The following is a 13,406-nucleotide window of genomic DNA, read 5'->3' as shown; positions in this document are numbered from 1 at the left end:
CTTTCCTATGAAGTGAAAAAAAACAGGCTCAAAATTATATAGCTTGACCTCAAGTAGGCCAAAATATGTCAACATATAAATACCACAAAGTATATAATAAAACAAAATGTTACATGTGTTGATCTTTGAATTACAGGATTATGTACGGTTTCTATATTTTTTTATACATTTCAGTGCTTTTTAAATTTTCCCAAAGTAAATATTTATTATATTTTCATTCAAAGGGAAATGGAATCTCAATTTTGAAAGGGAAAAAGAGAAAGAAGGTCGGGGCTGAACCCAGTGTTAGGTGAGGACCTCAGGGCTGCAGGCTCTGCAGGAGAGGGAAGCGCTAACTCCAGGCGATGGCGGTCCCTGCCAGACTCCCTTTTCTCACGATGGGGAGAGCCCTCTGTGTCTGGGATGCCGGGAGTACCCTGTCCACCTCCCAGGACAGCCCTCCAAGCTAATTCCCCAGGGGCTGAGGTCAAGGTGAGGAGGAGCCAGGCAGCCCCACATGATCCTCATCCACTCCTTGCAAAGAAAGGGCAGGATTTCTTTGGTCTCCAGATTCTCCAATGTGAGGTTTCTGGGCATAGACAGAGCATTAACCCTCTGTATTGTTTCCCACCCAGTAGATATGTTTGATGACTTCTCGGAAGGCAGAGAGTGTGTCAACTGTGGGGCCATGTCCACCCCACTGTGGCGGCGGGACGGGACGGGACACTATCTGTGCAACGCCTGCGGCCTCTACCACAAGATGAATGGCATCAACCGGCCGCTCATCAAGCCTCAGCGCCGGCTGGTAAGCGCGTACGACCATCCAGCAGCCCTGGTGTGGGTGGGGGGCATCCTTCTTCCCTCTCAGCACCCCACTTCAGGGCTTGGTCTTGGAGGGAAATCCCTGGTTCTGAATTTGGGGCTTCGAGTCATCTTTCGACGAAGGTGCAGGTGAAGAGTTGGGTGGGTGGCAAGTCGTCATTTCTTACACCTCCAGAGTCAGCGCAGCTCCAAGGATGTTCCAGACCAGTTAGTTCAACCCTTCAATTATGCAGAAGTGAAGAGTGAGGCTCAGAAAAGCTCATGACCTTGCTGATAGTCACTTAGACACCCCTCAGGCACCAGAGTCCAGACTTCTGCTTCCAGACCCAGCATTGTCTGGTGTGTCTCCAGTGTTCACAGTGGCCCCACGACAAAGGTTAATGCTTCCTTTACACGTATGAAAACAGACTTACCCTGTTTTCAGTTGATCAGTTGATAAAACCCAAGGACCAAGGAGATTAAGTGGTGTGTGCTGGCCCTGCGGCTGGGGGAGAGTTTGGAACCGAGTTTTTGGCTCCTGGTTCCGTGGTCTTTTCTACTATAATTTGATTTTGACCAATACAGACTAGCTTTCACAGTTATCAGGGAGCGAGGAACGGGGGAATGAACCCTGGTGCTTCCCTTTCTGGAGGCCAGTCTTTGATGACACTCAGATACAGTCATTCCTCACCCCCACTCGCCCGGCCCCTGAAGCCCAGGTGAATTCTTCTCTGGGGAGGAGCTTTCCACCCACAGTGCCCATGCTGGCCGGGCTTCTCGTCTGAGGGGAGGATCATGTCCCTGATGCCGCAGTTAAGACCAGGATGCACTGTCTCGGGCACACGGCCCTCAGTCCCCGCACCCAGGAGTGGCCGAGGTTCCGGGCATCCCATGCGGTGGCCAGTCCGCGGTTCTCGCGCCGCCCAGCCCCGCGCTCACTCCCGGTGAAGCAGATGCCCCGCGCCTGCCCTCTCCACGGACCTGAGTGTCTGTTCTCCTGTGTTGCAGTCTGCATCCCGCCGGGTGGGCCTCTCCTGTGCCAACTGCCAGACCACCACCACCACGCTGTGGCGCCGCAACGCCGAGGGCGAGCCGGTGTGCAACGCCTGCGGCCTCTACATGAAGCTCCACGGAGTAAGGGTCCCTGCGGCGCCTGCGCGCCCTCCTCCCCCCGGGGCTCGTCCGCCCTCCTCCCTGCAGAGCAGAGTCCATCCTTTCCTTCTTAACAGATAACTTGGATCTGGAAGGCACCTTACAAACTGCCTTAGTCTGTTGGAGCTGCTGTAACAGAATATCACAGAATGATAAACAACAAAAATTAAGCTCCAGGTTCTAGAGTCTGGAGGACGAGCTCAGGGCCAGCGCGGTCAGGGAGGGCTCCCGTTCCTGGCAGGCTCGCTGTGCCCCCATGTGGGGGAAGGGGCAGAGGTGGCTAGGGGGCCTCCCGGCTCATGACTGAGCACCTCGGAAAGGCCTTACCTCCTGACACCATCACGTTGGAGGTTAGGTTTGTGGACATGTGAATCTTGGGGGGATGCAGACATTCAGACCATAGCAGAGACACTGCTGTGGAGCATCACTTCCATCTTTAACACTATATAAGTCCAGCTCCCATGTGACAGATGAGGAGACTCCAGAATAGCCCATGTGTGTGGGAGTAGGTCAGGTAACAAAGGTAGCAGTTCAGTGGATGAAGGACAGCTTTTAAAGGATGGTTGTGTTGACATAATCCGGAAGACGACCGAAGCTTGGTCTCTGTCTCCTACCAAAGCCAAAAAAAAGCTTGGGTGAATTAAAGATGTGAAATGTAAAACATTCTAAACTAGGGACAATGAAAATATTAGAAGAAAATTTAGAGGGGGTGGATTTATCCAACCTGAGGGATGGGAGGAGGACTTCTAAAGCAAGTTTTCAAAACTCTTAAGCCATAAAAGAAAAGTTAGATTTGTATAACATTTCATGTTAGTATATGGAAAAAGATACCCCCCTCCAAAAAAAAAATACCCAAGGATAGTAAAAAACAAAATGCACATAAATGAGCAAACAGGTTAGTTAATATTTCCAGAATACACAGAGCTTCTACAAAGCTCTTTATCTTCTCATTTAGAACAATCTCCATTATGTAGTGCTTCAGAAAAAGGTCAGTGCAGAACATTCGACAAGCATGGCGCCATTTTTATAAAAAAAGAGGACGAACATCATTTATATGTAGCTGCTCATATATGCAAAAAACACCTCTGGATGGATGCAACACACATACATACACATATGCCTGTATGGATACGTACATGTGCACAGGTTTGAGAATTTTTTTAATGCAAGAAACATAACAGGCTGCTACTCCAGTTGCCTCGTGGGAACAAGATTGATGGTAGTGGGGTGGAGGGGTTGTTAAGTTAATCTCATGCATCTTTTCATGTTTTCTTGTTATAATGAGCTAATGAGTGGCTTAAAATATAGTTACAAATACTCATGAGGAAATCCATTGACCTGTGAACAATGTGGGGGATGGGGTGCAGTCAGAAATCCATTTATAAGCTATAGTCAGCCCTTTGTACACACAATTTCCCTATATCTGGGGTTCAGCATATGTGAACTGAACCAACCACGATCAGGTAGTACTGGAGTATTTACTACTGAAAAAAAAATTCACATATAAGTGGATCCATGTAGTTCAAAACCATGTTGTTCAAGGGTCAACTGGACCCTTCTTTTTGCAAGAAGTATGTATAAGGATGTTTGTTGAATCACCATAATAATGAAAATAGAGGGAAAAAACCTTTGGGAGGAAAATGGTTAAAGAAACTGTTGTTCTTCAATAGGGGAATGATAAACAAAACTGATAGAGGAATATTATGCAGGTATTAAAAAGATTCTATCTGTATAAAATTAGGCATAGAATTACCATATGATACAGCAACCTTATTTCTGGATATATATCCAAAAAGAATTAAAAGCAGATCCCAAACAGATTTTGTATACCAGTGTTTATAGCAGCATTATTTACAACAGCTAAAAGATGGAAGCAATGCATATGTCCATCAATGGATGGATGGAAAAGCAACATGTGGAATATTATTCGGTCTTTAAGAGGAAGGAAATTCTGACACATGGTACAACATGAATGGATGAATCTTGAAGTCCTTATGCCAAGTGGAAGAAGCCAGTCACAAAAGAACACTGTATGACCCCACTTACAGGAGGTCCTAGAGTAGTCAAGTTCCTAGAGACAGAAAGTAGAGTAGTGGTTGCCAGGGGCTGAGGGGAGCGGGAAATGAGGCACAGAGTTCAGTTTTGCAAGATGAAAATTATTCTAGAGATGGATGGTGGCGATGGTTGCATAGCAATGTGAATATTCTTGACACTACTGAACTGTACACTTAAAAATGGTTAAGATGGTAAATTTATGCTATGTGCACTTTACCACAATTAACAAAAAAGTTTTAAGTTGGGTGGGGTTATGAAACATGAGGGCAGGAGTCTTCTGAAGTCAGGATGGTCTTCAAGAAGGCCTGAGTTGAGGAGGGGAGGGTATAACTCAGTGGTAGAGCGTGTACAAGGTCCTGGGTTCAATCCCTGGTACCATCATTTAAAAAATAAGTAACCCTCCGAAAAAGAAGAGGAAGGGTGGAGTGGAGAGGGAAGGGGTGGGGATGCTGTCTCATCTCTTGGTTAACTAGAAGACAGTCCAAGTTCATGTACGCTGCTGTCCTTAACAATTCCGTGTTCACATCTCAGAGGTGGTCACTGCTTTTCCTTCCATATTTGCAGCTGTGACCTTTATTAGTGTCATAGGGGAGACAAGCGTAGACCAGGGGGCTAACAGGGTCGGCTGGCCAGGCCTGAAAGAAACCGGATGTGGGGAAGGCACACTATTTTAAAATACTAGAAAGATGACTGTGCAGGCCTGCTCCCCCACCCTTGTTCAGGGAACTTGAGTGGCTCAGGAGCGGGATGCCCGGCGGTCACTGCTGGTCTGTGAGAAGTCAGATGCCATAAAATACTGCCCATGGACAGGTCCTCTCAGGCCCTGGCCGCCAGGCAGCCTCTCCAGCTCCCACCATCCATGGAAACCACTGCCTGCCCCCGCAGGCTGAGCACAGTGCAGGGCTGCTCCAAGCAGAGGGACTTCACTCTCCACTCGCTGGGACTGTCCCAGACTGTGCCCATTGCTTCGCATAATTATTAACAGTGCCCCCCTTGCAGTTTCACAATGTCCGGGTGTGGCTGATCAGTTAAAGGCTTTGGCACATTTGCTACCTGAAACGCTCATCCCTTGTCTGCTCGACAGCCTCCTACAGCTCAGGTGTCACCTCCTCAGGGAAGGCTTCCTTGAAGTGCCCGTGTGCCACTTTCCCTCCCCCAACCCAGCACAGAGTTCAGTGCTGCTTCTCTGTTCTCCCACATCACCTATGAGTCTGGTTATTTTCTGTTTGTCTTTGCCCATAAACTGTGAACCTCTGGAGGGAAGGAACTGTGTCTTTAAGTCTGTTTCTCCAGGGTCTAGTGAATACTTGGCACTGAATATAGGAGCTCAACATGTATTTTTAGAAGAATTGATTTCTTGCTCAGCAGGAGTTCTGGACCTGATCTACTTAGTCTCAGCCCCAAAGCTTGTAGAGGAATTGCACAGATCTGGCCTCCCCTGTGTACGTGTGCCTTCCCTGTGTGTGTGTGTGTGTGTGTGTGTGTGTGTCTGTGTCTGTGTCTGTAAATTCTGTCGCAGATCATGTACAAATGGAAAACCGTGTATATTGACTTGTGACCCCGTAGGTTCCCAGGCCTCTTGCGATGCGGAAAGAGGGGATTCAAACCAGAAAACGGAAGCCCAAGAACCTTAACAAATCGAAGACACCAGCAGGTGAGGAAGAGACCCACGTGTGGTAACTCAGTAGCCCGCAGAGTGTGTGCGAATCGTGTATTCTCAGGCGGGCCAGCCCAGGCTGCCGAGGTATGATGGTGGCGTCATCCATCTCCGGCCACTCAGGACAGGAAAAATGACCCAGTACAAGAGTCTCATCACCATGGAACATACTGGGGACTTTTGAAGCAGGCTTAGCTCAAGTTGTGGCCTGAGTTTTTGCTTGTTGCAAAGATGGCAGTGGGTCAGCTGGACTGGTTGAGGGCCTGAAGGAAAAGGAACATTACTCAGTCCCCCATCTTTGGTGCTGCAGCCACTCAAAGACTTAAGTCCTTTCAGTTCTCTCTGGGATCTAAGAAGACAGGACAAGTCTATCCACTAGTCATGTTCATTACAGATGGATGTGTAAGTCATTGTATAAGTAGCATCACACAGTACTTTGTGCTTTAGAAATCTCCTTGACAAATACCATCTCACTGATCCTTAAAGACCCCAAGGAGACCCCATTTATTATCCTCCTCTTACTAATGAGCAAACTGAGGCTTGGAGATGGGATAACTTAACTGGGGTCAGACAGCTGTGAATGGGTAGATCTGGAATTAAAACCCAAGTTTTTATACTTCAGGGTCCATATTCTGTTCAATATACACTCTGCCTTCTCAGTTTCTAGACTTAAGAATGAGGACTACTTGGGTCCCCTCCCAAGAGCACTCCCTCCTTGATACTGCCACCACTTTAAAGGTTTCCCTGGGCAATGCTGCAGTTGCAGAGAAAATAATGGCAAGTTTATCTTCTGATCTAAGGCATTACAAAGACAGACACATTTCCCTGTTCCACTGCTGAGAAAAAAAAAAAGTTCTCCTTTTCCAGATTAAATAGTGGCTCGCCCCTTCTGGCAGTCACGCCTTTTTAGAATTTCCAGTGTCTCGCACCAGGTCCTCAGCCTTCTCCCCTGCTTCTACGTTGTTTAGCGGCACAGCACCTTCTCCTGGGGAACTTCATCTCTTTTTGTATTGGAGTCACAGGGAGAGCAGGGATGGGTTCTGGTGTACAACCCCCTATCTGAAATTCAAAGTCCAGGGAGCTAGATTTGGCAGCAAAACCTAATCGGAACAACCACAGGCTATTTATAGTCTTATTTACCCCACAGGCGAATATTCAGGTGTTTTGCTGTAGAAAGATTAATGTATTTAATTACAGAGTGTTGTCCCAGACCGTGCTGGAGGGTCTTCTACAGTATTAAGTTTTTGCCCTTTTTAAAATCCGAAAGTTTTGAGTCCTGAGACCCTTGTGGCCTCAAGGATCTGGGGATAAGGGGTGGAGAGCCCATCATTTGAAAAAGTTCCCCTGAAATTCTGATAGTTCTGCTTCATTGTGAGAGCTGTTGCCCTGCACTGATGGACGACCCTGCTTCTCTCCCCACCCAACGTAGATAAAGCCATTAGCTCGGATCTACTCTGGCTGTCTCAAAGGACCGCCATCCGTTTGTCCTTGGTCTGGGTGTCCTGACTCTGCCTTGTTCCAGGTCCCTCGGGCAGTGAGAGCCTTCCTCCCACCACCAGTGCTTCCAGCAACTCCAGCAGCGCCGCCACCAGCAGCAGCGAAGAGATGCGTCCCATCAAGACAGAGCCTGGGCTGTCGTCCCACTATGGGCACGGCAGCTCCATGTCCCAGGTACTGCCCATGGGGGAGCACACCCCAATGCCAGGTGGCCAGGCCGGCGCTGGAGCACGAACTCCAGCCAGGCCCTCACCCAAGGTGAGGGTCTGTCTGCACAAGGAAATGTTCCAGCACATCTGATCAAGCTACAGCAATTTGGACACACAACTGTGATACACAAACGTTGAGCAGTTCCTCTGTGCCAGGACCTGTGGAGACAGGGGAGGGGAGTTCAGGGCTGGGACACAGCATGACTACAACCTGAGTCAGACTGCATGCCTTGGGGGAGGCAGACCGGGGGCTTTTTTTGGTCTCCTAAGTGAGGGTGACTTGGCCTTGGCCTTGAGGGTGGTAGATTTTAACAGGAGGAAGGAGAGGAGGAGGTCCTTCCTGGCCTGGGCAAAAGTGTAGAAACTGCAGAGGACAGGGTGGGTGAGTCCAGGATGAGGGGGAGAGGTCACAGGCAAGATGCCATTTTAATGAGGGTGGGCTGCAGGTCCAGCTTCATATGTGTGTCCAAAACATGGGCCAGCAGTACCCGCACATCCCTCTTTCAGATAAGATGGCATCCCTGCCCATCCACCCCGTTCCCTCTGTGGTTCCCCCTGTGTGGGCTCAGGATGCCCCCAAGCTTGGTCATGGTCTCCCATTCCCTGTGATCTCTTGTCTGGCTGTACTTGAGGGAGGCGTGTCCTAATGAGCCTTCACCTGTCAGGGTGAAGGGAAGCCGGTCCCATAGGACCAGGAGAGCCAGGAGCCCCTTCTAAGCAGGGAGGCTGGCTTCTGTTTGAAGGTGGAGGTTGATGGCGATAAGACTGTAGAAAATGTCTCATGTAGCCATCAGAGGCTTCTGAGAAACCAGACCTACTGGGTCAGTGCTCAGAAGGAGCTCACGAGTCACACACACCCCTTGCCCCCACAGCACAGGGGTCAGGAGGACAGAAGTGCAGCTTAGTGCCTTTCCTGCCCTTGTCCTTTGACCCTCTCCTCTCGTCCCCTTTCTGGGGTGGGAGTCAGCCTGGGCACAGCTGTAGGATAGGGCTCCCCTCTCCAGCCCAGACCCCCTCCCAAGCCCCAGGAGGGATTCCACTGACTGCATCTTGTCCTCTTTGCTTTCAGACGTTCTCAGTCAGTGCGATGTCTGGCCACGGGCCCTCCATCCACCCGGTCCTCTCGGCCCTGAAGCTCTCCCCTCAAGGCTACGCATCCTCTGTCAGCCAGTCACCACAGGCCAGCTCCAAGCAGGACCCTTGGAACAGCCTGGCCTTAGCTGACAGTCATGGGGACATAATCACTGCGTAATGTCACCTCCTCCCCTCCTCAGATTCCTGCATGGACTTGGGACTCGGAGGACAGCAGGGATGAGGCTCTGGGCTCCCAGGGGCCAGCCTGCTCTGTCTGGGAATGACTCCAGACAACAACTGGGAAGAAACTTGAAGTCTATGATTTGGTTAGGGGAAGTGGGTGCTGGATTTTCTCGGATACCTTTCCAGGTAGGGGGCTGGAAAGAGCCCAGACTCTGATCCAGAAGAGGCCCCCCTTCACTGGGAGCACACCTCAGACCCTTCCGCGGAGTTGGAGCGTTCCTTCTCCTTTCCTGCCCCGCCCCACCCCGGACGAGAGACAAGATGTCCTTCTCCCCGTCTTTCCACCGCTGTGGCCCGAGACGGTGGTTCTTCCGTGGTGTTCCTTGCACCTGGGACCTGAGGGCAGGTGGAGAGGGCAGGGTGCTGGGGCCCCAGCTCCGGCCTGAATCCGGGCATCTGTCTGAGGTGCGTTTGGATGCGGTGGCCCCTTGGGTGGCTCCTGCCCTTTCCCAACACTCCCCCTCATTCAGCACACCTGCAGATCCAATACTGACTCTTGACTCCAAAAACCCTGGGTGTAGGGCCAGCGTCCCCGGATGCTCCGTGGGGAGACGGAGAGGGGACAGCTCCGTCCGCCACAGAGTGGCTTTGGCAGACTCTCCACCGGGTAGCCTCTCCTCTCCGCAAGTTCCTTCTATGGCTAAAATCGCTCCTTCTCTCCACCCCACCAAGGCCTCTGAATGAATTTCCCTCTGCTGCTCTGTGATTCAGCTCTGCCTGCAGCTTGAAAGTGTCTCTTCCTCAGCAAAACAGGAGCTCCCCTAAGCCTGACCCCCAGATCCTTCTTACACCCCATCATGCACAGGGGGTGCTGAGTAAGAACAAAAAAGGTTCTGCCAAAGCAAGTTTGACCTGCATTCATCTGAGACTTGAGATCCTTCTGGAGAGGGGTCTGGGGGACACCATCCCCGGGGCTGGGTGCACTGCGGGGGGCGGGGTTTTCCGCTTGGATCTGGCCGAGGTGAACTCGCTGTTCTGCGGGGAAGAGCCTGTTGTCCAAAAAGCAGGCCGAGCCCTTCCACGGGGCAGGCGCAAAGCACCTGCACCTACATCCTTTCTCCAGCAGAAATCTTTTGTCCAGGAGGCAAAGAGCTCAGGATTTCTCACCATAAATACAAACAAACAGTGCAACAGCACTCACGGAAGAATGATGAGAGAGGACGGATGCTGAGGATGGGCCGAGGGCTCTCCCGCTCCCCCTGTTAGGGAATTGGCCGCCTCTCCACGGTGCTGTTCCTGCGGGAGGCACCTGGCTCACGAAGACCAAGACACCGCCTTCTGTGCCCTTGCTGCCACCAGAGAGGAGCTAGCTGGCTTTCCCAAGTGCCACCCCAGCCACCCAGCCCCCACCCCCAAATCCTCCTGGCTGTAGCAGAGAGTATCTTTACACCCAGATTCTGTTTTAATGATCATTTACATCATTGCTTTCTTCCAAGAAAGCCCCCTCATGTACCTTCCCTAACCCACAAACCTGCTAACATTGTCTTAAGGTGAAATGGCTGTAAAATCAGTATTTAACTAATAAATTTATCTGTATTCCTCTTTCCCTTCTCCTCCCTCCGAGGTCTTTCCTGGGAGGTCGATGCTGCACTCTGCAAGGCAGTCTGGAGCCACTGAGGCCCTCTGCCCATCTGCTCATGGGCTGCATCTGAGTCACTTCTCCTTCCATTCCTTTTGGCAGTTGGCCGAGACTTCCTCTGTATGCGATGGGGCTAGTGACAAGGACACGCAGCCCGGCCCTGCTACTGACTAGTGTTCCACCTTGACAGGTAACCTCTAGGTCTGGCTTCCCAGGAGAGGGATGGACCAGCCCTTAACTGAAGTTCCTGTGGCCCCGAAATTGCTGCCCGATGGAGGGGGGCATTTTAGAGCTCCGCTTGGGGACATCAGGGGCTGGCACATGAGGCAGAGCTCCAGGCAGTGATCTCGCCAGCGTGGAGGGTCACACATTCTGCTGTCTTCTCTTTTATGGTTTGGTCCAAACAAGCCCCTAGAGGGGCTGGGGATGCCTCTGAGACCAGTGGGAGAGGAGGTGAAAACTTCTCCTTTGTCTATGTTGCCTTCAACTTCGTAGGCTACAGAATTGTTTAATTATTTCATCTTAAAGGTGGGATGGCGCTGGGAGTGGTCCTGAGGCCTGTGGAAGGGGACCCAGAGGAGCAGATCTGCCCCCATTCAGAACTGTTCGCAGTGGCTTCCTGCCTCTTGGCTGGCTTATCACAAACCCCGGGGTGGGGGGGATGGACTGGTGACCTTTGACCTTCCATAACACCCTTGTTATTTTTGAGTAGGTTAAAAAAAAATGAAAACAACCATTCTTCTATGTAAGATCAGAAAAGACTTCAAATTGGCTGAGCAGTGGCCAAACCTGTGAAACAGCTACCATCCAGAAGGATGAGTAACAGATAACTCTAGCAACTAAGACTAACAAAGAGAGTCAGAAACAGAAATAAAACCTCCTAGGATTTGTGCTGGCCTTGGGGAATACATGTTTTCTGAGGGTGAAGTCTGCTGAAAACATTTTTGCCTCTTCCCCTTAGGAATGGCTTTCAGATGGAGATAGATAGATAGATATATATACACACATACATACACACAATACCAGAAGCTTGGCCTCATTCCTTATATGGTCATAACTTATGCTTCACCCCAGATGCTAAAACCCAGCTTGATTCAGCCTCCCTGCTCACCAGACTTGGTTGTTTTCCCAAATCAGATGTGTCCTCGGAGGAGGTCAAGTTGCTCCCAATCAAGATCCTCAAAAGCACGCAGTTCCCAGATGGTGGGGCAGTGGCTGAAGGAAGGATGGGGAGGTGGGCTAGCAGGGATGGTCTCGTTAGAGCCAATGTGTGGCCGAAGAGGGTGATTGCAGCAGCCAGTGTGCATGTGTCCAGGCTCAGAAATCCTTCATGTCCACTTTGAGGCTCACCTCTTGCTGTGACAAAAATTTTGAAGCACAAGTCAAATCATTTTAACAGTCGGAGAGCATTAATCCTTAATATTTGACTTTTGGAGAGTATCTTTAAACCTAGGTTCTGTTTTAATCATTGTTTACATTGCTTTCTTCCAAGAAAGCCCCCCTCATGCACCTACAGGGGGTCCGTAGTGGCAGACGTAGCTGTGAAAATAAGTTGGTAGTCACTGAACACTCACCAAATGGGGCTGGGCTGGGGGTTCTTTGATGCCACCCCACTCCGAGCCCCCAGAACTTGACGTACTGACCTGGTTCCTGCTGCATGAAAAACAGCCATTTGGAAAGCGGCTTTTGTAGTGGAGATGGTTGGTTTTCTTCCAGTTTTTTAAATCATTTTTGACATTGGAAATTACTCTTCAAACTGTATCCTTGCCTTGCTTGAAGCTAGAACACAAACTGCCTTCATCCCTTAAGAACACAAATATGTGCCTTCTTGTTACCAAGGACCAGCCTCAAAGCCTCCAGGCTTAGCTGGGCGGGGGAGTCCGTCCTCCCGAGGGCTCCCTGTCCCGGACCTGTGTTTTCCCACAGCCTCCCAGGGGAGCACTGCTGCTCTCTGCCACCATGGCTCCCGTGTGACTTTTTATGTCCCCTCCGGGAGCTGTGGCAGGGACATTGGCAAAAAGATTTCAGTAACAAGAACTAAATAATCTAAGCAAAGATGACATTAAAAAGCACCTAGTTCCCCAAAGTCCAGTTTTATTTTGGTCAGGGCGTGGCTAGCTCATTCTTCCGGCTGGGAGATTATGGGTTTGGTTTTGCAGAGAGAGGCGACCCCACAGCTGTGCTATGAGTTACCAGGAAGAGCTGGATTATAAAAAACCTGTGAGGCACCCGGTGGTGGCAGGTCCTCCCTGGGGAGATCTTCAGCCTGACCCAGTGAGGGGCTTCTCCTCTTGAGCCAAGGGTGATATGTGAGACCCCTGCCGCCACCAACCCCCCCAACTCCATTCCTTCCCGGCTCTGCAGTGATGCCTTCTGTCCCGCAGCTGTGGTGGCCCTGCTTCACCTGAGAAACTAACATGTGACACCCCCCCCCGGTTTATCAGAGGCTTTTAATCAGATGCACTTAAGAGCTCAAATCACTGGGCAGTTGCAGGTTCCCAATCAGTGGCTCTCTGATTGCAAGGAGTTAATTCAGATGAAGCGCAGTACTAGGAAGGGATACCACCGACCCCTCTTACAACGAAGACAGTGTGCTCTCTCGTGCTGCCTCTTCTTGAAGACGGAGTGACTCAGATGAAATGGGTTGTAATTAGAGATGTAAAACATTTAGATTTATCACTCCTCTGTCCTTCTCCTTTAGAACTCATGAAAATAAAAAGCTGAAAATATCCATTATTTCTAGGGTTCTTGATTATCTGAGACTTTTGGGCTGGGCTGGGGACAAATGTGGTTAAGACTGAAATAACAGAATCCTAAATAGCCCCCCCCCCCCGCAACCAGGACTCTGTTGAACAAAGTAATGAGTGATGCCATCTAATGTGCTTTTTGATGTAAAGTCATTGCAGTGTTATTCAAAGACTCCCCCAGGCTTTGCTGTAGGGTTGGGCGTTGGAAACACTTTCAGGAAGGCATCCTGTCCCCTCACCCCCACCACATCCTTGCAGATTTCCTTAATGTGGCTTCCAGCCTTATCACAGCCAAAGTTCCCCTTTATACACCCCACCCCTGCCATAGTGCTCATGTTTGAAATTGTCATGTTTATGTAATGATTTGGGCTTTTCTTCATTTTCTATAGATTGAAAACATAACCACATATACA

General features: G+C 50.1%; 1 protein-coding gene across 4 annotated transcripts in view; it reads left to right on the top strand.

Moving 5' to 3' along the window:
• GATA4 (GATA binding protein 4) overlaps nt 1–10,213 on the top strand; it is a 73,147-nt gene extending 62,934 nt beyond the window's left edge. For 3 of the 4 annotated variants that reach the window (XM_072952620.1, XM_072952621.1, XM_072952619.1), the window contains exons 3-7: nt 615–784; nt 1,789–1,914; nt 5,554–5,641; nt 7,167–7,315; nt 8,420–10,213. In XM_072952620.1, the coding sequence (XP_072808721.1) occupies nt 615–784; nt 1,789–1,914; nt 5,554–5,641; nt 7,167–7,315; nt 8,420–8,602 (716 nt within the window). In that variant the 3' untranslated portion in view covers nt 8,603–10,213. The remainder of the gene's footprint in view (nt 1–614; nt 785–1,788; nt 1,915–5,553; nt 5,642–7,166; nt 7,316–8,419) is intronic. The other variant, XM_072952622.1, reaches the window with a different exon arrangement.
• Nucleotides 10,214–13,406: the final 3,193 nt, after the last annotated feature.

This window comes from Vicugna pacos, chromosome 31 (assembly GCF_048564905.1).
Source record: "Vicugna pacos chromosome 31, VicPac4, whole genome shotgun sequence".
Taxonomy (NCBI): Eukaryota; Metazoa; Chordata; class Mammalia; order Artiodactyla; family Camelidae; genus Vicugna; species Vicugna pacos.
This window is presented reverse-complemented; position numbering and strand designations above follow the sequence as displayed.